Source organism: Taudactylus pleione, unplaced genomic scaffold (genome assembly GCF_031769625.1).
Source record: "Taudactylus pleione unplaced genomic scaffold, aTauple2 ptg000061l, whole genome shotgun sequence".
Taxonomy (NCBI): domain Eukaryota; kingdom Metazoa; phylum Chordata; class Amphibia; order Anura; family Myobatrachidae; genus Taudactylus; species Taudactylus pleione.
In genome coordinates this window covers 20,169,617-20,194,529 of record NW_028284463.1, presented here as the reverse complement: position 1 = coordinate 20,194,529, position 24,913 = coordinate 20,169,617, and the positions used below count along the sequence as shown (strand labels likewise).

The 24,913-nt window shown below is 45.1% G+C and overlaps 1 protein-coding gene across 1 annotated transcript in view; it reads right to left on the bottom strand.

Moving 5' to 3' along the window:
* Nucleotides 1–24,667, bottom strand: part of LMF1 (lipase maturation factor 1) — a 354,817-nt gene extending 330,150 nt beyond the window's left edge. Inside the window, exons 1-2 of the mRNA XM_088464984.1 lie at nt 24,439–24,667; nt 11,171–11,480 (exon numbers count right to left, since the gene is read on the bottom strand). Coding sequence (XP_088321110.1) covers nt 11,171–11,480; nt 24,439–24,667 — 539 coding nt within the window. The remainder of the gene's footprint in view (nt 1–11,170; nt 11,481–24,438) is intronic.
* Between the last annotated feature and the right edge of the window lie 246 nt (nt 24,668–24,913).

The following is a 24,913-nucleotide window of genomic DNA, read 5'->3' as shown; positions in this document are numbered from 1 at the left end:
TGTACGGGCGGTCTGCAGCAGCAGCCACAGGGAGGGGGGCGGGCTGCCTAGAAAATGATGGTCGTTCAGTGTAACGACCATCATCTACAGATGTATCTGCAGATATATCTGCTAGGTGTGTACCCACCAGACACATCCAGTATATACTGTAGTACAAAGCTTTGGTGACCCCACCCCAGTCATCACACCATAAACCAGAGAGAATCTAGAATGGGAGGTGCTATTGTAGGGTGTGTTGCCTGCCCAAGTGGCCTCTATCTACCCGACTGTGTGGTCATCTTCCACCAACAGGCCCCCGCCTTAGCCCAATCTGATCCTGTTGGTCTGTCTTCAGGATAAACAGATCCCACCACTCACGTACGCATCTAACTGGTGACAGTTTGCAGCTCATTTTGCTTTTTGTTCTCTTTGTTTTTTTTCAGGGGGAGGATAGTTACAGAATTTATTAAAACTCACTGCCATCCCGAGGTTACAGGAATTAATACAGGAAACAAGTTTATATTGCATTGTTTCAAATATAATCAAGTAAAACAGGATTACCTAAACTGGAATCTGGGAACCGAGGCAAACAATTGGAGGAGCGGCTGCAGTCTACTTCTAACACCTGTCTCCTGCTGGAAAATCCTAACGATCATTGCCGGCATCCCCTATGAAGGGACATATACAGTATGCATATGTATAAGCAGGCACATATACACAATATGTACTCCTATACTAATTTCAAAAGTGGAACCCTGTAATATTTTTTTAATTAAAATTTATTCTGTCACAGTACCAAAAATAAAGTTGTTCTTGTTGACAAGTTACAAACCCCACCCTCTTCCAAATGGTTTTTTTTTTTATATATATATATATATATATATATATATATATATATATATATATATATATATATATAGTCAAAAGCATATCCAATAAACATAGAACACTACATACGGCAAAGAGGTAGGTTTACTAAAGTTTTTTAAAAATTTAAAGTGGAGTAGTTGCCCACGGCAACCATATTTTTAACGCAAAAAGAGAAGGGATAGTGATTGGCTGCTATGGGCAACACCACTTTTCGGTTTTAGAAGCTTTAGTGAATCTACCCTGAAGTGTTGGACGATGGTTACTGTGCTGCGAGTACAGTTACTATTGAGAATGAAATGAATGATAAAAATAAAAAAAAATATGGAATTCCATACATTGCATGTCCCAGACTAGTCTGTGAACTTTGCACCTAATGTCCGTATCAGACAGCACTTCAGTTCCAAAACGCAATCACAGAGCCTCGCAGCTCCGAAATGCGTGTGGTATAGGCAGCATCAATCTCAGACAGCTGTTTCCCGTTGCTACCCAGCCCAGGCAGACCCAACCGTGGTTGGGGGGGGGGGAGAAAGCACAGTCAGAATGGTAGTAAATGAAACTTGTCTGGTTTCTGGATTCGCTTTATTGTGGTTGTGGAATTCTGGAGATCTGGGACACTCGTTTCTGCAATTACAAGAGCAGGTTTAACCCTTGAGTGGATGGTGTGGAAAAATATTCCCACAGAGAGATGGGGTTTAATTTGCACTCTATAAAATGAAGGGGAGGGGGGTAAGGTTTCCGTCCCCCTGGCTAGCTGGCCTGGAGAGGTAGACAGGGAATTTTGGCAGCAGAGAAGGACTATATAGCTGGCCAAACTAATCCTTCGATGCTCAGGACAGACCAGTGTTTACCCCGTTCCTGCTTACATTCATTTGCTAATGCTTTCCAGCTACCTTTGCTAAAAGTTCAATCCAGGTACCAACTACTCAACCTGTGAAACGATATCTTCTAGCTCCACTCTGGAGATTTCCCCCTCCACCAGTTGTATGGAGAACCCCTTTGTTCTGGAATTTAATTTATTCTGGAAAATGCTCTCGTCCTGAACGGTGGTCAAACTCTTTCCTTACATGTTTCATACACATTCCCATGTACCCTTTGGTAACCTGATCACATAAAGGAACACCCATGGTGTCCAATACTGTACCATGAGGCAAGCCAATTAATAAAAAAAACTAAAAAAAGAGGTGTAAAATGCTTTTTGTGTCATTGTAGATGAACCATCTGAGTCTACACACGTCCTCATACACCAATCCTCAGATCGCACCAAATAGTCCCATTTGCAGCGCCACAGACTCCGTGACTAAGCCGCACCATGCGTCTGCCACATAAACTTTTTCACAAAACCTTATTCGCATCACTAATATGATAAAAGTACAATGCACGGGTACCCTGGATAGTGGCGCTAGCATTTCATACAGCTGCCACGTGCGCCTTAGGTGGTAGCCTGGGTAACAAAAAGACGAAGGATCGATGAGTGAGCTGTGCCATGCAGCGATATGCTTAATCTGTGTCTCTAAACCAATTCCTGTGTGAAAGAAAAAAAATACTAATCCACGGTGCATAGTACACTATAAGCGACTGTGTGCGGCTAGGATGTGACGCTAAATTCAGGAAACAGTCCGAAAATCCTAGAATCTCTACGCATGGTACAACACCAAAGCTGCGCCAAGCGTCTCATGCCATATGGTCAGCACAGATGGTGTAATGGTTAGCGTTACTGCCTCACAGCACTGAGGTCATGGGTTCGATTCCCACCATGGCCCTAGCTGTGTGGAGTTTGTATATTCTCCCTGTGCTTGCGTGGGTTTCCTCCGGGTACTCCGGTTTCCTCCAAAAATATACTGGTAGGTTAATTGGCACCCAACACAAATTACCCCCTAGTGTGTATGTTTGCGTGTACATTTGGTTGGAATATAGATTGTAAGCTCCACTGGGGCAGGGACTGATGTGAATGTCCAGATCTTCTCTGTAAAGCGCTGCGGAATATGTGTGCGCTATATAAATAACTGGTAATAATAATAAATAATATGGTGGAAAACGGTTTATGTAGGCACATCTATAGTGGATAACGTGCTCTACTCACATTTGATCAGAATTTTATTTTAGTCCAATGACCCTTTAAGATGACATGTAAGCCAGAGACTGTAAGGACAGGTCTCCAAAACAGACCACAATACCATTAGCGAGGGCAACAGCGAGCCTAGTGATGGTAACAGCTGGCATCTAGATTTTAAAAATTAACATTTTCTGCTGTGATCATGGCCTGGCATCAGTGAGACTTATTTTTACATCGCTACAGTTGGATAAAAATTAAAGGACTACTGAAGTCAAAACTTTGGTCCAGAAAACTGGTACCTTTAGAAGAACATATTTACTCAGATTCTAAGGCACCACTCACTCTGTCTATGCTAGCGATTGGCATTATCTGGCTAAGCTAGCAATTAGTGCTGGGGTACATGTCGGTAATACCCCTTTTCCACGAAAATCCCGGGTCTGACCAGGGATTTGGAACACTGGGCCTGATTCAGAGCCGCTCGTAAGCGGCCGCTCGTTCGCACATCTGCGCATGCGTATGGGTCGTAATGCGCATGCGCCAAGCAGTCATTGCGGTCGGAAATCATGTGTTCGCAAAATTGCGAGTGCCTGCTAATTTGAGTGACAGAATGAGGCGTTTGTGGGTGGTAACAGGGGAAGGTGCTTGAAAACGGGGAGTGGAGATCCGAACGCAGGCGTGCCAAACGGTCAAAACGGGCGTTTTAAGGGTGTGCATAATTAACAAAGCAGCGTCATCGGCCACGTCACTTGGTTGTTTCTTAGCCTTAATTGTTAGCATGATTGCGGTAGGAAAATCCAACCACAAGCACTGCGAGAAGTTCAGACGCGTTTCGATGTACTCGAATAATCTAATAAATAGCGGAGATGACGTAGGATGCGAACGGCCAGGGGGCGTTTTTACAAAATAGCGAGCGCATGTTTCGTTCGCTCGCTCAGACATAGAGGCGTCAACAGACCGCAAAGAGCGAGCGATCTATTTAAATATCCGGCCCCTTTTTCTGAACGAGTGAGCGCAAATAGCGTCCGGCTCTGAATCAGGCCCTCTGTTCCAAGCCGGGTCAGACCCGGGATTTACCCCATACCCACTGCGGCGCGACTCGGGAATATCCCGGGTCGGTGCTGTTCACACTGCCGGCTCTTGGAGATGATATCATCAAGCGCCGGAATCTCCCGCTCTCCCATGAAAGCCAGACCGGAGAGTCCTGCGGCGCATGCGGGGGGGGGGGGGGGGGGGTGTCTTTACGGGAGGCTGTCCGATGTCACAGTTGTGCCCAGGACAAGGGCAGGGAGAGATTACAGGCTCCCCGTATGATGGGGGGATGGAGTAAAAACCTCAACGGTCCAGACCATACGGGGAGGCTGTAATCTCTCCCTCTTCGGTGACAGCTTCCGAATTCATCCAATCAACATGCTGTTTACACTGAGTGGGACCCGGGTTTTACCTATGTAGAACCCTGTACGGGACCCGGGATTTTTTCCTAGGACCCCTTTTCCACTGAGCCACAACCAGGGTTGACGCGGCAATAAGCAGGGTTTCTGCGTCAGTAGAAAAGGGGTATAAATGACAGTGGGCTACCAGCTGTGACTTCCAGCCTGTCCCTTGTAGGGGACAGGTGGAACGGAGAGAGCTGATCTCTTGTGGTGCCACCACACAAGCTATGGTTCAGCAGTTTATACGAGTGTCTTTTGGCAGTAGAAGGTCGAGAACTAATTTGGAAGAGAACCACGATATTGGAGCAAGAAGGTTATAAAATGACCCAATGTTATTCTTTTTTCTATTAATACTGTGTTGCTGCTTTCCCTATGTTATTTCACCAAAAAAAAAAAAAAATGAATATGATTTTAGCAGAGATTGGCTTGAATCTCTTAAGTCATTTACTACCCCTTGATTCATTTAAAAGGGTTTTAGCACCAGGAAATGTAAAAAGTCTAAAAATAAATGTATTTTAGTGCATTTATCCTAATAGAGTCTAATAAGCATATAAATGTTATAAGGCTCAGTAGTCTAGGTGCCAGCCCCTATTGTAATTATTTTTTCAGATATGGATGTCCAATCTGTAGACTAGGGTACCAGCACCTATTTTAATTATTTTCAGGTAGGGATGTTCGTCTTTCAAGAGTTTATATAACAAGAGCATAAAAACTACATAAAACAAAACGCATGCGTGCCAATGGTTCAGTCTAACACCTGGTGCTAGGAGCTGACTGAGTAAAACATAGAATACCACACACCCAAAACTGTGCCAGGACTGGTCCCTCCAGTGCCTAGTTACAAGTAATGAGAAGAACATCTAGATTTTATAACAGCTGAGTATGCTATTCCCTATAAAAATAGGTCTATAAGCCCTATAAGTGTAGTACGTACATATCGGGGCTGATTCAGTGGAGTTGAGAGCAAAGCAGAAAAACTTTGCACTTGGTGCAAATTTGGTTCTCTCTGCAAAACTTTGCAACCATGCTGCACGGCAGGCGGGGCAGATTTAAAGAGTGCCAAGAGATTTAGATTTGGGAGGGGTGTTTCCAAGCTCACATCTAAATTGCAGTCTAAAGGTGCCCACACACATACCTATCTGCACACGATCCCACGATGTGTGCGATTTCCCCTGATCTCTCCCACGGCAGCTCCCCGGCAGCTCCCCGGCAGCTCCTACACACGATTTGGAGTAAAAAGCATAAGATCTATCGCGCTTCTTAACTTTTTTTTGTTCCCCAGTGCATTTTGTCCCAGATTGTCAGATCTGCCCTACTGCACGGCAGATCTGACAATGCGATGTGCGACCAGCGGGGACGCGCATCGCATCGTGAGTTAGGACTCACGATTTGGCCATATTTTACACGATCTGTCATCACGATTCGTCGGAATCGGCCAGATCGTGTAAAATATCGCTATGTGTGTGGGCACCTTAAGAAAAAAGCTGCCCAGCATTTGTGGGCTACATGCAAAAAGTAGCCAGTACCTACCGTGCATGCAAAACTTTCTCGTGCAACCACGTCTTATAAAGCAGCTTATTGAGCTAGTCAAGGCACTCAGCAGCTGAACTCCATTGTCTCACGAATTGATACGAGGCCAATTCCCTGGGGAGTGTTGCCTGGGCAGCACAGCTGGTGTTAATGGTTAGTATTACTGTCTCACAGAACTGAGGTCCTCGGTTCGATTCCCACCATGGCCTTGACTGTGTGGAGTTTGTATATTCTCCCCGTGCTTACATGCGTTTCCTCTGGGTGCTCCGGTTTCCTCCCACAAGCCAAAAATATACTGGTAGGTTAATTGGCTCCTGACAAAAATAAACCCTAGTGTACATGTGGTAGGGAGTATAGATTGTAAGCTCCGCTGGAGCAGGGAGTGATGTGAATGTGCAAATATTCTCTGTAAAGCGCTGAGGAATAGAACTGGTATTATGAGCGACCGTTCTGGAGGATAAGCTGTAACGCCACAATAGGTGATAAGCTCAATAAAATAATATGTTATTAGGTTTTAAAATGGAAACAGTCCAATAAAAAGGGGGGAGGGAAGAGAGGGGCACATTTAAGTTTTCACACTGCACATTTCATCCTTCACTTCTCAGTGAACCTCATCCTTTACCCAGGGGCCACGATATCGTACGGTTTATGGTGCACACGCCAATTCTGTAAAGTGTGGCATAATAAGAACATGAAAGTCCTTGTATAAGTAATCCGGGTTACACCTTTCCAGGACCTAAATGTGGACTGTCAGGTCACAAGGGAGTCCTATGCCAAACACTCCTGAAGGGCCCCTGACTAATTGCCGGGGTTCTCTCTCTGCAAGCAGGAGGCAGATCGAGTGGGCATTATGGCTGTTTAAAAAGAAGGCTCTCTCCTGAAACTGTGAGAACGATCCCATAGGCGTAGATCTTTCTTGAGCACCGGGTTGATTTCTCACACTATACATGCTGTGAAATTGGGCCAGTTGCCCAATACCGGCTGCTGCGTTGCGGTGCGTACAAGCCGGTGTTCGTTTCATATGGCCCATGTTCCAATGGGAAGTGCGCAGGGAATGCAGTTCATAAACAAACACCAGTTTGTAAAGCTAGGTACATACAATTATTGTGATGATTTTGCAACAACCGGGTGATCGGCCTCATTTATTGTATAGTGTGTATGAACAATCCTTTCAGCGGGTCACCGATGAAATGGTTAGGAAACATCCACAAATGCATTCCTTCTATTACCCAACCTGTCGGCCAAGATGGAAAATTGGCCTCAATTTCCCGATATCAAGCAATGTGTGTGCAGTCTCAGTAATCTGCCCATATCTCCTATAGGAAATTGGAGCCATCAGTTTGCCGAAAATTCACCCAGTTTGTCATCCCGATAAAAAAAAAACTAACAATAAATATCGGACAGTGTGTACCTAGTAAAGGCACATTGCAGAGGACAGATCCTGAATTCTAGTTGTGTTGGTAATGACTGTTACTATGAATATGTTGGAGATTATCAGCTTATTGCCCCAATGTAGATTTTTGTAATCGTACTGCATGCTATTGTCAAGTTAACAACGTTCTCTCTGGCTGCTAGAATAACGGAGCTGGCACTGGGTGACCGGCTGTCAGAAAAGGAAGGTGGTGGTGGGGGGGGGGGGTTGGTTCTAGCTTTGAAAACGATCCCCTTCTCCCTCCAGTGACACAGGAAGTTTCCCCAAAGCGTCTTCCTTTACAGGAAGGATGGCCCCCTATGAGCCCTGTACATTGACTTTAAAAGTCTCAGAAATAATCGGCTTCCCCTTTTGTCTTCTATCTCCAGTCTGTGCAAAACAAGGATAAAACAAAGGCGGCTCTGTGTGCCGGGCCAAAGAGAAGTGACACTTAAAAGGGGGCAGAAATAGGCAATGAATCCAGTACGTGACCCCGTGCGTCCTGTTTTCTGTGCTATACTGTATATGTGTATACTCTGAAATTGCGGATACCTTTTATATTATACACACACATTATACCGATAATCAGTGCAGTGATGAAAGTACTCCCTATTGGTGAGATGATTTCAAAACGTGTCTCTAAAAAATAGCAGCGACTGATATTGAATTACAATCTATATAGCGCTTCTATGGAAAATGTTCTGATTATTGCCCAGTAGCGTATTAATGGCAGCTCCCAGTCGCGTGTAAACACAGGGATACTGCACGCTCTGTGCACACGTCTTCTGCTATCTAATTAAATAGAAATTCCTTATCATGCCCCCGTGCTTGACAAGAGACATGTAATGCAATATTTAAATACAGGTTGTCCTGAACGCCAGCCAAGCCACAGGACGGAGGAAAATACCATAATGCTTTGGGACTGCTCCGAAGGCCGTTCCAGGATCTGTAGGTGGTGGAGGCGGCACAGTCTAACTGGAACCCAGTAGTGGAAGAGAATAACGGGCAGGTGCCTTCCGAGCACGATAACAGACATTTGTTGTGCGATTGCACACAACATTGAGGCTTTGGTGGATCTGTGAATGGGTTTTCAAAACTGCCCCACAAAGAACAAATGTCCCAAGGGTACCGTTAAGGATGATCTGCCCTTTGACCCTAAATTTTGCAGAAGGAAATCCTTGAATGCCCAGTCTCCAGGACCGCTGCCCTCTATCGCATACCTCGCAGCCGCACTGCCATGTTTAGGTCGCACAGCCAAATAAAGTGTTGAACTTTAGCGCCGATAGCTTTGTCTCAAAGGCACTGATAGGACGGCAGCGATGGAGTCCAGGAACTACCAGCACTCATTTGCGCCTGTGAAAGTGATCATTAATTCTGGCTGCTATTATCAATGAAGATGCAGAGGTTCTCCCCTTGGGGTGAGGCAGAATTTCCCTACTTTCTATATGTTACCTCTTTCGTAACAGTCAGATATAATATTACTAGCGACCTGCCCCGGCACTAGTCCCTTTTAACCGAGGTCTTATAAATTTGCCTTGTAGACGACATTAGGCGTTTTTTCTCCTGACGTCAAAAATAAAGATTTAGGGTGGTACCCAATTAGCCCTGAAGTGCCGCCCGACACCGGTACTTATCATGGGTTTTTACCGGGACCTGTTGTGTCCCGAGAAAAAAAATTCACAAAAAGTTACGTTTTGCTTTTTTCGCAGCTGCAAAGGCGAAACACATAGGATTCGTGATAAGTTCACGAATCCTATGTGTTTTTGGATTAAAATTCCTATTATTTTGTCCGAAATAATAGGATAGGGAGAAAAAAAAAAACACTGTCGAAAAATGGGGATAATCTGCGAAAAATCCCTGTTTTTCACCGTTCACGGCTAATTGGATACCTCCTTTAGTTTTGACGTGACACGCAAAAGGGTCACATAAAGTTGTCCATGAGCAAAACAATCTCCACTCAGGTGAACTCCAGCCACGTTGTGTCTGTCCCTGTGCTTTATTTATTGTCAGGCCAAAGCTGACTCTTACCGGGAACTGGACTAATTTGAGATAAAATAATCGTTTTTTTACATAAATGAAATAGGAACGGGGTAAAAAAAAAGGGAAAAACTAAAAAAAAATGTTATCAGTAAACAGGGCTTACATCATTTTTTCCAGTGGTTACGAACAAACAGACGCACGCCTACCAGGGACATTATTTTATACTATGTATAGATAGATGGGGATTAGTTACTAGCAAAGCGCAAAGTAATCCGTAGCCACCAAACCGGTTCCATTGTCTGACTTGCAGCAATTCGTTACTGCACATTTCTACTTTGATAGTAAATAACCCTGTGTGACATTGCAGCTTGCACTCCCCCCCCGACGATATATGCTCAAAGCTACAGAAAATGAGAGAAGGGCACCGAGACGTATCCCACCTGTGACCGGCCGAGCGTGCGCTGGCAGGAGAAATAATAAGAGCAGTCAGGTCGATCCAGGAACAGCAACATGAAACCTGGTTTGGAAGCGAGCAGGACCGAGGAGGTGTCGCTCAGCTAAGTTCACTGGTGCTATTCCTACATAAGACAGGAGGGAGCTCTATGCTGGGATATTCCGATAGCAGTGCCCATCCTGGAGCAGTGTGTGTCACAGTGTATGAACAATAATAATGTGCTCTCCTCGCCGCTGACCCGTTGAGAGCGTGTAATGAAAGGCGCAATCATGCACCAGTGAGCCCCAGAAATGAAAAGATCTCAATTGGGTTTCCAGCTAGAGAAAAAGAAAGGAAAAAAAAAAAACTATCTAATTTCCTGTTTGATACATGGCTTGTCCCAGTAGGCCCAGGCACTCGTACAGGCTGGGATGGGAATGGCACAGACATGCGCCCCCCACTGTGCATCACTGGTTAGTGCACAAATAGAATAGATCAGATCCGCCTGCAAAAATATGCTACAGAAGTGCTTCTGGAAGCTTGTGGGGATTTAAATTATGTAGATATTGACAGAAATAAGGATAAAGCCAGCATGTCGTCAAGAACAGAATGTCGACACTCTACATATCGGCAAAGACAGATTGGCACAATGTTGATACAGTGACTGTTGACGGACAGAAACTCGGCAGCCGATTTTAGGTTAGAATTATTTAACAAGTCAATGGAAAAAAAGTGTCAACATTCTGGTCATGTCAACATGCTGCCCGTGTCCACCAGACCATGTTGACTATTTGTGGAATCGGTATCGGGCTCAAATCCCGTCAGAGGCTGGCCGACATGGCTGAAAATCCTGATCGTCCTAAAGGTAAGTATTAACTAACCTAACCTCCCCTCCCTAGCCCTCCTTAGGGGGTGCCTAACCCTAACCCTCCCCCCCCCCACGCCGTTGTCCGCAGCGGCGCCTGGCATCCCTTCGATCGGGATGCCGGGCGCCCGGCGTCGGTAAAATGACAGGCGTCTATATTTAGACGCCTGTCATTTAACCCTCGCCGGGAAAAAGCAGTCGGGAAGCCAGCCGTCGGGATTACGTCCGCCGGCTTCCCGACTGCATACCGCTATTTATACCACAGAAATGTCTCCTTTTTTTCCCCCGCTTGACCAGGAAAAGGCTCCGGCAGTATTACGCTGGATACGTCACATGATGAGCTGATCCAGGCTTTTTGGTCTATAGAGCTGGAGTTACGGCAGTGAACAAACGAGCATTGCTCACTAGACCGATTATCATACTAGTCAGGCTGATTTGCATGCTGGTGTCAAACTTGCTGGCCCCTTAACTGTGCATACAATAAGGAGTAAGGGACTGGTGAAACGTGGTCATGGCGAAAGGTGCACGCTCTGCTTTCCAGAAGGAGGAGAAAGCAGCTTACATCCACCAAGGTGGTGAGACAGAATCAAAAGCCACCAAAGGTTTATTGAGAACTTACCATATCTGTCCCACGCTCACTAGAGAGTGGTAGAGAATCCAGAGCGTAGCCATCAGGATCATGTTAGCACATCCTGATAACATAATGTAACCAGAAACCACAAGGCCGACCAGTGCAATGTTGTCCAAGTGAGTATCCACATGAGACCAGTCTAGGAGCCAGAGTAGTGTGGGCGCGTGGCTGATGGCATCCATGCCCACCTTGCCTCCAAAGTACCGTTTGATATTCTCTAGGTGCAGCTTGCATGGCAGTAACCCCCCATCCCCAATCAGCTGCTTGTTCTGATGGAAAGCCACAAGGAACGCCACAACTGGAAGAGAAACAAAAACACCAGTAACTGGAAGATGAACACTTGACAAATGGATGCCTTTACATGCAGTGTCAATCACAAGGTTCTACATACATACTATATAGCTCAAAGACAAGCTATTATAATCTGGGCTCCCTCTAAAATCCCGCTCACTTGCCTAGTGGAGGCGAAGGCTATATAACGCGTTTCACTGCGAAATGCGTCATCCTGGCCTCACCTTTGCTGCTTGATGATGCAAATCTCAACATTACTGCACAGTAGGGGGCTAGTTGTGATAATGCGAACTGCGTCATAAAGGCCTGCTGCGCAATGTCACACTTGTCCCTTGGATCTCTGTTCTAGAAACTCCCAGGGGCTTGCTCCAAAAAGCAGACATGTACTTTGTGGGCCTATTGGCATCACTGTAGGTGGGTTATGACCGGTCCAGAATGAACTGACAACACACTTGCCCACTCTCCCTGGAATTTCCAGGAGACTCCAGAATGTGTGGAGAGACTGGGAAACCTTGCCACATCCCGCCACTTCTCCGGTGAAGTGGGCGGGTGTGATGATGCAATTCGCTTTGAACCGTGTCACCGCAACCACCGCCTCTAGCAACATAATACGGGTCATTGCAGGAAACCAATGCAGGGGACAGAGCCACAAACACAACCTGTCCACCTGAAACTTCCAGTGATCTGCTTTACAGAGTTGGCAAGTATGACTGGCAATAAGTTGGAAAGCAGGTAAAGTGGTAGTAGGCACAACCTGCCAAATGTATGCATACCCAGAACAGAGAGACAGCATAGAACTATTCCTGGCTTACACTTTCCCCTGTACTGGGCACAATTAAGCGAGCAGTTCTTATGAGGTTACAGTCCTTTTAAGGAAAGATACAATAGTTCTCTCTTCCCTACAGCACTTGAGAGTATTTAACTTTTTTCAGGTTTCGTTCCACTAAATTTCTTGGCTCTAAGTGTGTAAGTGTTACTACAGGTGAGAAAAAAATCAGTGGGAATAGGGGGGGGGGGGGGGGATGCAGACGGCTGCTCCACATGGAAACGAGAGAAAGCGTGTCCCATGGGGCCTTTATCACATGCAGCCCGTGTGGGCACAAACATCGCTCTCATCCTGAAACTAATAGCAGAAGGTATGGGAGTTTGTTTCAGGCCTGGCATGAGCGAATAATAAAATATCCCAGTACCTCCCACTCCTAATAAATTCATTTTCATTGCCGCAGACTAACATTATCTCCCCCTGTAAATTCAGCCCACCGAGGCCAAACGGAAGCTCTCACCCTGCACAGTCTGTCTGAGGGATTAATTACAGCTCATAAGCCTGGAACCGACGCTTTAGTGAGAGAAGCTGGTCCTCGCTTCGGCATTAGCTCAGTTTTTGGGATTTTTTTTTTTTTCCTCACTAGCCGGCTAGCAGCTTTTGCCACTGGCAAAATAGATATCAGTCATAGATTAAAAAACATATATATCATCGCTGCCTGGTGCCATTTTTATCCCCAGCTAATAAACTCTTATAATTCAATCAAACCACTCTCTGATATGTTTAATGTTCCTGGCGTGGTCACCATCTCTTTGTCTAGCAGATACATGGGGTCTATTTACTAAGCAGTGTTAGGAGAGAGTGAAAAGTGATAAGGTGCCAGCCAATCAGCTCCCAACTGTCACTTTTCAAACACAGCCTGTGAGATGACAGTTGGGAGCTGATTGGCTGGCACCTTATCACTTTTCACTCTGTCTCCTAACACTGCTTAGTAAATAGACCCCACAGTCACTGAAAGGCTGAATATTCTGCTCAGAGAGCGACATCTTAATAATTGCAACTTGTAGAAATATCCAAGAATTCAAAGCCTAACGAAGAAGAGCCGCACGGGGGGGCGGGTTCCCTGTAAGGTAATGGTGGATTTCCAGGAGACAGACCTGTCTGTTTCATAGGGGATGTCCTACCTGAGGACCTGAGAGAGAGGACTACACGGATTCAGAACAATGTGGTTTTACATAGGGTCATCTCCGGATGGAAAACAAGCTCACCCTACAAAACTTTTGTCATCAAAATATTTTTATGCAAAAAAAAAAAAAAACCCACAGAAGCAGCAACACAAACACTTAAGTAAATCTGTTTCCTCTCGATTTCTCCCACAGAAAATTTCAGGGAGATTTGAAACTGAGTAATTGCATATTGCACAACATTATGCCAAAACCCAATGCATTGAACTCGATCTAGACATGTACGTCCGCTTGGGTTATAAAGTCATCTGTCCATCTACGTTATATATTTCATGTAACTGACATCACAAAAGTCTAATTATGGCACCAGGGATGGAAATTGTGGGTGTATTGTAATTATCACATCTTCCTTTCATTAGAAATTGATTAAGAAGCTTTTTTTATTTTAACCTTTTAATGCAGTTTAATTATAAACAAAAATTTTTCCCAACATAAATTTCTATAACATAACAGAAGTGACAAATTGTTATAAATATATATATATATATATATATATATATATATACACACATACATACATACACACTACCGTTCAAAAGTTTGGGGTCACTTAGAAATGTCCTTATTTTTGAAAGAAAATCAGTTTTTTTTCAATGAAGATAACATTAAATTAATCAGAGAAAGACTCTATACATTGTTAATGTGGTAAATGACTATACTAGCTGCAAACGTCTGGTTTTTAAAGGAATATCTACCTAGGTGTATAGAGGCCCATTTCCAGCAACCATCACTCCAGTGTTCTAATGGTACATTGTGTTTGCTAAGCGCGTTAGAAGACTAATGGATGATTAGAAAACCCTTGTGCAATTATGTTAGCACAGCTGAAAACGGGTTTGCTCGTTAGAGAAGCTATAAAACTGGCCTTCCTTTGAGCTAGTTGAGTATCTGGAGCATCCAAATGGCCAGAAAAAGAGAACTTTCATGTGAAACTCGACAGTCTATTCTTGTTCTTAGAAATGAAGGCAATTCCATGCGAGAAATTGCCAAGAAACTGAACAATTCCTGCTACTCCCTTTAGAGAACAGCACAAACAGACTCTAACCAGAGTAGAAAGAGAAGTGGGAGGCCCCGCTGCACAACTGTGCAAGAAGACAAGTACATTAGAGTCTCTAGTTTGAGAAATAGCTGCCTCACAAGCCCTCAACTGGCAGTTTCATTAAATGGTACCCGCAAAACGTCAGTGTCAACGTCTACAGTGAAGAGGGTACTCCGGGATGCTGGCCTTCTAGGCAGAGTGGCAAAGAAAAAGCCATACCTGAGACTGGCCAATAAAAGGTAAAGATTCATATGGGCAAAAGAACACAGACATTGGACAGAGGAAAATTGGAAAAAAGTGTTATGGACAGATGAATCGAAGTTTGAGGTGTTTGTATCACACAGAAGAACATTTGTGAGATGCAGAACAAGTGAAAAGATGCTGGAAGAGTGCCTGATGCCATCTGTCAAGCATGGTGGTGGTAATGTGATGGTTTGCGGCTGCTTTGGTGCTGGTAAAGTGGGAGATTTGTACAAGGTAAAAAGGATTTTGAATAAGGAAGGCTATCACTCCATTTTGCAATGCCATGCCATACCCTGTGGACAGCGCTTAATTGGAGCCAATTTCCTCCTCCAACAGGACAATGACCCAAAGCACACCTTCAAATTATACAAGAACTATTTAGGGAAGAAGCAGGCAGCTGGTTTTCTGTCTGTAATGGAGTGGCCAGCGCAGTCACCAGATCTCAACCCCATTGAGCTGTTGTGGGATCAGCTTCACCGTATGGTACGCAAGAAGAGCCCATTAAGCCAATCCAACTTGTGGGAGGTGCTTCTGGAAGCGTGTGGTGAAATTTCTTCAGATTACCTCAACAAATTAACAGCTAGAATGCCAAAGGTCTGCAATGCTGTAATTACTGCAAAGGAGCATTCTTTGACGAAAGCAAAGTTTGAAGGACAAATTATTTCAAATAAAAATCATTATTTCTAACCTTGCCAATGTCTTGACTAGATGTTCTATTCATTTTGCAACTCATTTAATAAATAAAAGTCAGTTTTCATGTAAAACACGAAATTGTCTGGGTGACTCCAAACTTTTGAACGGTAGTGTATATCCCGCCCAGGAAGAGAGGCTTGCATACCATGTATAATATCTATCTAGAGCAGAATGGTTTATATATTTTTTTATAAGATACTGATAATCAGATGCTGGAGGTTGTCTTGCTCCAGCCATGCCACCGCGCTACAGTTGCCAAGCCCTCACGTCCCCGTGGCTATAGCTGTTGTCAATGCCTACTGGATGCCCAGCGGGTGCAGGGTAGAAGGGAACTAACAGGCTCTACACTCAGCGACAGGGATCTGCAACCTCACAGCGTTGTCGCTGCTGTAATTATGTCCGAGTACACTGCCGAGCTTGCAGTACTGAGTCCGCAGTCAAGAGATGGGAGCCGGCTCACATATCTCTGTGCTGTAAGGCACTGCTTACCTTGTGCCTGTAGCGGCGGGTGTACCGCCGACAGCCGCAATACAGAACCAGGGATCCCGGGCTGTAACAGTTACAGCCCGGGGTGACAGGGGCAGCTGGCAGTCATGGACTGAGGATGGTAAAAAAAAAACATCCTGAGACCATTCATGTGTGGGGTTGCTTCTCAGCCTAGGGAGTGGGCTCACTCACAATTTTTCCTAAGAACACAGCCATGAATAAAGAATGGTACCAAAACATCCTCCAAGAGCAACTTCTCCCAACCATCCAAGAACAGTTTGGTGAGGAACAATGCCTTTTCCAGCATGATGGAGCACCTTGCCTAAGGCACAAGTGATAACTAAGTGGCTCGGGGAACAAAACATTGAAATTTTGGGTCCATGGCCAGGAAACTCCCCAGACCTTACTCCCATTGAGAACTTGTGGTCAATCCTCAAGAGGTGGGTGGACAAACAAAAACCCACAAATTCTGACAAACTCCAAGCATTGATTAGGCAAGAATGGGCGACCATCAGTCAGTATGTGGCCCAGAAGTTGACTGACAGCATGCCAGGGCGAATTGCAGAGGTCTTGAAAAAGAAGGGTCAATGCTGCAAATATTGACTCTTTGCATAAACTTAAAGTTATTGTCAATAAAAGCCTTTGACACTTATGAAATGCTTGTAATATTACTTCAGTATACCATAGTAACATCTGACAAAAAGGTCTAAAAACACTGAAGTAGCAAACTTTTTGAAAACCAATACTTGTGTCATTCTCAAAACTTTTGTCCATGGCTGTACGGTCAGTTTTATACAGTACAATCATCAATTCACGAAGATTCACGTGTACACTGCTATGCACCCCACAGAGCATTGCATGTGCAGCGTGAATGTTTTCATCACAAAAGTGTTAGAACCCAGTGGAAACGCTTATCCATGTACTGTAGATCTGTGAATCAGACCCAATGTGGGACAATTTGTGAGGAAGCGGAGAGATTTGGGCAGGAACGAGAAGTTGGGCTCTAAAAAGGGGGTGACTTGGGAGACTGAATGCCACCCACACATCACAGAACAGCACTAATCATGAGATGAAGATGGAGACCTCCGACGGGACCTACATTTTAGTCTCCAGCATTTTCTCGTTACTGCATTCTTAATTATGAACATGAGCGCTAACCAAAATATAATTTGACACAGTTATTTCGATAAATTCAGAAGAGCTGCGTGAAACCACAACCAATTAGAGGATCGGCAGAGCTGATTTCCAAAACCGAAAATGATATATTTCATGAACTTATTTTTAAATCCTTTACCCAGGCTGATTAAAACATTTGTACAGCAAAAAAGTTGTTCAATCTGATTTGTGCTCCATTAAAAGAGCGTCCCTTGTAAACACCGCACAGACAGATCCGGATTTCCCACCAGGAATTACACAAATACTTTAGGTGCAACTCAAACAGAAACATTAGAACCGCGGCCTCCATATTCCTGGAAGCTCGTCTGGTGAGTGATTTGACATTACAATATATGAAAGACTGCATTACTGAGCCCTACAGGTTAATTCCACACAAAGCTTAGGTGTGACGGGACCAGCCTTAGGATACATTGGGGGGCAGGCTGTCTGCTGCAGAGGAAATGCATGCAAGTAAAATGTTTATTGTAATGGTTAGCATTATTGCCAAACAGCACTAAGGTTCTGGGTTTGACTACCACCACGGCCCTAACTGTGTGGAGTTTGTATATCCTGCCCTTTTTTTTACCATGCAGAGCATATATGGCTGATTTATATTCAACTCTGCATCAGGCACAGAATGACTGACAGCTTGGCAGACTTGTCTAAAAAAAATAAAATGTGTGATTCGGTGGATTCATACACATTCTTTGAACTAGTAATTGCAAAGCCACAATTTAAACTAAGGGGTACACATAGCCACACTGACATAGACTAACATATGCACAGGCCCAGTGACTGGCACAGAGCCTCACTCGAGCAATGACTCCCTGGCACTGACCAGAGCCTTCTCTCATCTTGTTCTTGCTCTTCGCGAGACCGACGTGATGCTGTTGCCTTCACCAGCGCTCCCAATAGGGCCACAGGAATAACAGAGTCCAGAGATGTGGCCTATAGGAAATCACCATGATCCAATTTCCTATTTCTTAGTGCAGGTCGCATCCACGGACATGGAGGATTCCGTGGCCAAGCGTAGATCGCAGAAGGAGGTCAACTTTACTGTATAACAGGTGTATTATGATGCGACAAAGCGCAGTATATACAGATATTTACAGAAACATTAATGGAGGTAGTCCATTGGTGTGCGTCATACATATATTAATATATAAAAGTTTGGTCTTATTTCATTACAAAACGTACATTATGTTTGATAAGTTAAACAGCCAAATATATGGGGCTAAAAGTAATAGAATGAGTCTCGGCGCCACTGCGGGAATACATGCGAGTATTCCCGTATTTTTAAAGCAGCAGGCACATTAATCAGCTTGGTTTTGCCTTTAACATGCTTGCCGCTTTAAAAATACGGGAATACTCGCAGGTATTCCCGCAGTGGCGCAGAGACTCATTCTATTACACTTAGCTCATGAAGTTTTAAAAAGATATCAAAGCGGTTTCACGATCCAGGATTTGGCTCTTGTAAGTTACTGGAAGCCAGGGCCGGTAACTTATAATGTACAGATTTGGTAGAGTATATCAGGGACATTTATAAGTTCCCCGTTTGCACCCCAGGTCCCATCACATCTCTTGGCTCAAGCTGTTCCCAGCTTGTGCAGATGGGGTGGAACATTAGCTTTTTCGTGGCAGGGAGAATATGCAATTTTCTGCCACATTTCTCACACGAGCTCCCAGGAGAGTGGACTTTAAACACCGCAGGAACGGCACAAAATGGAACAGAACAGATTCTTATCCTCCATTCTGCAAAGTGTTCCAAGAGCTCCTCACGTGACCATTCCTTTACGCTAACATCCGAAACCCAGGCCCCCAAACCATACAGCTGCTTTTGTTTTACTCCGAAAATCCTGTGACATTTTTATCCTCGTACATAGCAACTGCTGCACAATAACAATCTGATGCGTCCCTCACAAACATTGCGAACGGGCCAGGGATACGCGATTCCACAACTGCGCGTGGCGAACAGAGGTTACCAGAAGGTGAACAAAGCACTAGCGGTTCCTAAAAGCAGTGATGTATTGATCACAGATGGAGGTATTCACAACTCTATGTTTTGGTCCATCTAACGTTTTTAAAAAGATTATGTGTATGGAGCAGACTTTCAGAGAAATATGGCAATGTGCTGTAAGCAGGTGGTTTTTAGGTTTCACTGCTATTTACCGAGAGGATTATCCGTACTCACCACACACAACAGCCCCTGAGTCAGCCACCACTCCACAGGGCCTGCACTGACTAAAGGTGATCAATGACTAGGCACTGCAAAATCTAATTTTACGGGACGTCGCTGCATTCGACCACTATCTTCTCATACATACACTGCAATCCTTAAGCTGGGTACACACTAGACGATGTGTGTGCCCACAGACAGCAGATGCGACGGCACAATATATCGGGCGGTCCGTACACACTGCACAATCTGGCGCACGACCTGCTCGATATATCATTCCCCTGCCGCCTCCAGAAGCATGGAGTCGGCTGCCAGATCTTCAGATTGGCCTGCCATGTAGGCGATCCGAAGCTACGACGAACGAGAACGCGCAATAGTGCGTACACACTGGACGATTTGTCGTTCTTATTTGCCTCAAAATGACAAATCGTCCAATTTATCGTCTAATGCGTACCCAGTCTCAGGGCCTAACCTGGCTTTCATCCAGCTCATCAAATTGTCCTTTAGTGTTTTTCTTGCTGTCGCACAGTCAATATGTAGACGGCATGATATCGTTGGGACAATGCCGTAACTGGTGTCATGTTAATTAAAGCACTAACGCTGTTGGCATTATAAATTTAAACATGTAGGAAAATGTGTGTGTTCCTTGCTCACTGGAGAAGTTGTGGCGGGGTGTGCTGCACGTGGATAAGAGCTGCCCAGGGCTTCTCCTCAATACAAGAAGAATGGCTAAGAAAATCTGTCTCTGCCTTTCTACACATACCAGTCTGTGACTGGGGACTCCTGAGTAGCAGAATGGGACGCCACTCTCTACTATAGACCCCTAGTACTACCTATACATGGACTACATCCATCACAGCAGCGTATGTTTTATAGAGACTCTTTTTTTCTATAGCTTTGTTGCATTATGTATTATATTTATGATATAGTTCACTTTGTGTTGTGACCAATAAATCTGTGATACTTAATCATCAGGCCTAAGCCATCATTAGCGACATTTAAGCTCCACAACAACTGCTTCTCCAATAAGGTGGGTGTTGTGCAACATCTTGGGAAATCAGAGTAACATTTTCCAACTAGATAGTGTTACCCCTTCCCAATCTACATATTACACACCTAGGGGTGAGCGCAGTAACCTTTCTACGCTTCGTAAATTTAAACATGATCGTAAAGCGTCATCTTTAAAGTTGTAGTGCTAACACCGTTGCGATGCTTTAAGCAACGTTACAATGGTGTCGGCACTGTCCTGTTGATATCATACTGTCGACAGTATGAAGAACGACAAACTAACTACTTCCAAGTGTTTGTTTCCCTGTATCAGCCCTCTCTAGTGCAAGGTCCCCGGCTAGTCTATCTATACAACGTCTCTTGGCGGACGATTCAATGCAGCGTGCTGCTGATACTGCCGGGAAGGAGTTCCCGGAGCTATTCAATTCAACGCGCTGTTAGGTCACCTAAAGGATTTCTTCTCACATCCTCCCGAGGGTGCGAGCAGAAATCCGACTAAAGTGCCGCCCGCGAGGCTGTTTGTCGGCTTAGCGCTGACAGCCTTGCGGCTGGCACTTTAGTCGGAGAATGCTGGTTATCATGACTAAACACCCAGGTTAAGTCATGAGCACCGCATTCTCCGACTTAACTTATAATAGTGCGAGGGGAATTCAATTCCCGGCGGTATTCACCTCTCCCTGAATTGAATCGCCCCTTTGGAAAGTAATAAGCTCCTTTGGATATCATTCATCTCTTTGCAGATGACAGCCAAAGTTACCCATCGTCTACGTATCTCTCACGCCATGCTGTGTGACTGGATCAGATAGCCCACCAGGATATGTTTACATTGGTACAAAAGAAGACGTGCTTACAGCGGCACATGTTTACTATATAACAATTCACCCATTCCCTCAGGGTGCACACACACCTGTACGATATCGGCCCTATTTGGCCGATTTAGCCAAATCGGAACGACAAATCGGGCATATCGTGCAGTGTGTATGCCCAATTTACGCGTACCTGCGGTCACATGCGATATCGTGCGATTGGCTATGCTGCACAGTCAATCATACGATATCGCATGCGAGCCTGTACAAGTTGATGAAGGACAGAGCAGTGATTGTTCTGTCTTTCATTACATCTTTCAAGTGTGTACCGGCAATCATGCGATGTCCAGGGTGAAGGCAAATCGCCCTGAACATCGGCACGATTGCCGGTCGTTTAGGCGTGTACCCAGCCTTATATGATCTGTCTATAAAATGACCACATTAACCTCAAAATAATATACATCATGAAAACAAAAAAATAACAATCCAAGTATTCTGGTCAGTCAGTCAGTGCCCAATCTGGATGAATTACAGATATGACCTCTCTCATCTAGCTTCAATATGCCATGCAGCGCAATATGCCTGACGCGAGTGAGCAGTCAGGTCCCATGCAGCTCTGCCAACGTCAGGTGTCTTTTTATGCCATAAATGCGTCTAAGAGACTGCACTGATTAACTTGATATGTGACACTTATCTGTGTGCACCCAGAGACTTCAGATAGGTGTGGGAAAAAAATCTGCGGCCGTTGTAACATAGCACTTCGCATGCGGATTGAGAAACTCAGTCGCACACAGATATACAAGTGGAACATATCAAATTAATCGGCACAGTCTCTTGGTGCGTCCTAGTCACATCACTATGCAACTTATGGTGCGTACACACAGGCCGATCGACAACGATAACGCTGAACGATCTCCCTGCACCTTCCCGGAGTGCTGGATGATCGATATCGATCATCCAGCACACCACCAACCCACCAACGATGGGCGACCAACGATCTTGGGCCCCTATGTAACCTGGTCGATAAATGTGGCCCTTTACCTCATGTATGATACTGCTAGAGGGCGATTCAATTATTTTATCGGGCGCCATAACTAACGTGCGCCCGACGGAGAAATTCAAGTGTTGCTCCATTCGGGCGCGTATAGCCGTGGTTACACACATTTCTGCTCGCAGCCTCCTGAGGTGCGGAGCAGAAATGTGTGAGATGACGGCACTTGAGCACCAAAAGCAGTACTTGAAACGGGTTTAGCCGCTTTTCGCGGCTAATCCTGAGGCTGTCGGGCTCACACACGGGCAGCTGAACAGAGCAACAATTGAATTGTTCCATTGGGCATTAGTTAAGGCGCCCGATAGGAGCATTGAATCGCCCCCTTAATGTTCTATAGATTGTAAGCCTGCGAGTAGCGTCCTCTGACTTCCCATTCTCATTTTATTATTGTGCTTCTTTTAAATTTTAAAGCGCTGTATAAATACTAATAATAATATTTCAGAATTATAGAAGTACCGGGGCCCATCCCAATTTTTACAGAAAAATAGATGCTTGCAAAAATTCTAACAAGTCTCAAGGGCAATGCACGACCCCCTGAATGTTCCGCGATCTGTGAGGTCGGACTGCTTACAATATTTTGCCCAGTTTAATTGAAGACAGTACAAAGAATCTGAGGGGGGGATCTGCGAAATAAACATTGTAGAACTGGCTGGGGTTATCAAATATGTTCCGCTGCAATCACAGTGCCAGCCAAGAGATGCAGCAAATATACTCAACAGGTTCCGCAAACTGGCTCATGACAAGTCTTTTACGGAAAACAAAACAGAGAAATATAAAATGTATTAAAATAAACGCAATCCTCAGCAGGTTCATGTGTTATTGATAATATGGATTACTGGACATGCATTGTAGCTGTACCAAACAATTAACCATGTAAGGGACAACTACACTCTTCGCTTTATTGAACAAAAGTTTGTAAACACTAACTTCAGTGCTACTTCCACATCTGGTATCCAGACAGCAGCTTAGGCAAAAAGTAGGGATCATGTTCACACAGCACCAACGCTAAAAGGACACTTACTGGTATTGGTGTATTTTTATTGTGGTCATAGATCGAAGACCGATTAGCTCATACAGTATATACAGGTACACAGCATGGCAGTATATACAGCAGGGGGGCCAATCAGTCAGAGGCAAAGAGCCAAAAAATATCTTTAGTCCAGCTAAAGAGCCGATAGCATGTGCGCACACAAAAATGGGGTGTGGCCTAGCTGTCACAAGGCCACGCCCCATTTTTGTGCGCACATCTACGGTATGACATTTGCAGGAGCATGACCTTGTGCCACATCCCCATTTTTAGTCACTGGGGGCAAGCCCAGCACACTGAAAATACTGTATTTGTGCCCCTTATGCAGTACCCCCTAAAGTAGTGGCCCTTATGCAGTACCCCCGTATTTGTTCCCCATATGCAATGCCCCCAGCCTAGTACTTACCTGACCACGCTGGCTTTGGCTCCTGCTGCCTCTGACTGGATCTAACTAGATCCAGCAGGCGCACAGGGCAGGCTCCTCACATCGCGGGTGACTTCATGACGTCATCCGCGCACTGCATCACAGGGAACGCTAGCCTCTGAAGCGATCAGAGGCTTGTTTAGCCTCTGACCACTTCAGGAGGCCAGCGTTCCCAGTTCCAATGGGGGGAGCCGCATCACAAAACCTAAAGAGCAGCGGGTTGGCCACCCCTGATATACAACATGACAGTTTACTCACATTGTGGCAGTTCAAATTCAGTATGTACAGCATGACAGCTCACACTCACAGTACATACAGCATGACAGCTCACACTCACAGTACATACAGCATGACAGCTCACACTCACAGTACATACAGCATGATAGCTCACGCATAGTATATACAGCTTACACTCACAGTACATACAGCATGACAGCTCACACTCACAGTACATACAGCATGACAGCTCACACTCACAGTACATTCATTATATACAGCTTACGCTCACAGTACATTCATTATATACAGCGCACACTTGCCTACACTCCCAAATCTTGGAGAAGCCTCCCAAAACTCAGGTTGTGCTCCTGGACTCAATGTATATACAACGATCACAGCATCTACAGCTCACACTCACAGCATTTACACCGCACACACGGTATATACACCTCACACACAGTATATACAGCTCACAGCATATACACCTCACAGCCAGTATATACAACTCACAGTATATACACCTCACAGCCAGGCTATACAGATCACACTCACAGCATATACACCTCACAGCCAGTATATACGGCTCACACTCACAGCATATACACCTCACACGGTATACACAGCTCACACTCACAGTATATAGTCGCTATAGCCCTCAGCAGCACAATCCTAGTGAGCCAGAAGCTGCCGGGTAGCAGGGATACTCCGGGATCCGTCCTGAGATCCCTCTCTGGGGTCTCCCACTCATCTGGCGGCGTATGAGAGGCTACCTTGAACCCCCTTCGGTTCCTAAGCCCGGAATCCCCGTTACCCGCTTCCCCGGTGACCATGGGGGCCGCCATCTTGTGTCCGCCAGTGCGCATGCGTCCGTATGTCAGATCTTCCAGAGCCATTCCCGTTGTAACCCGTCATTGTACTGACTCCCAGCTGTTACAGTCCCCTATACTGGGTCACTGTCACTGCCTGATGCTGGGCTTCTTACTGGGGATCCAGATAATAAAATACCTGTTATATATTTATGGATCACATACAACCATATGTCACATTAATATATAGGGGTCAATTCCATTAGGTGAGAAGATCTCACGGTGAACTAGTCCTGCAAAATG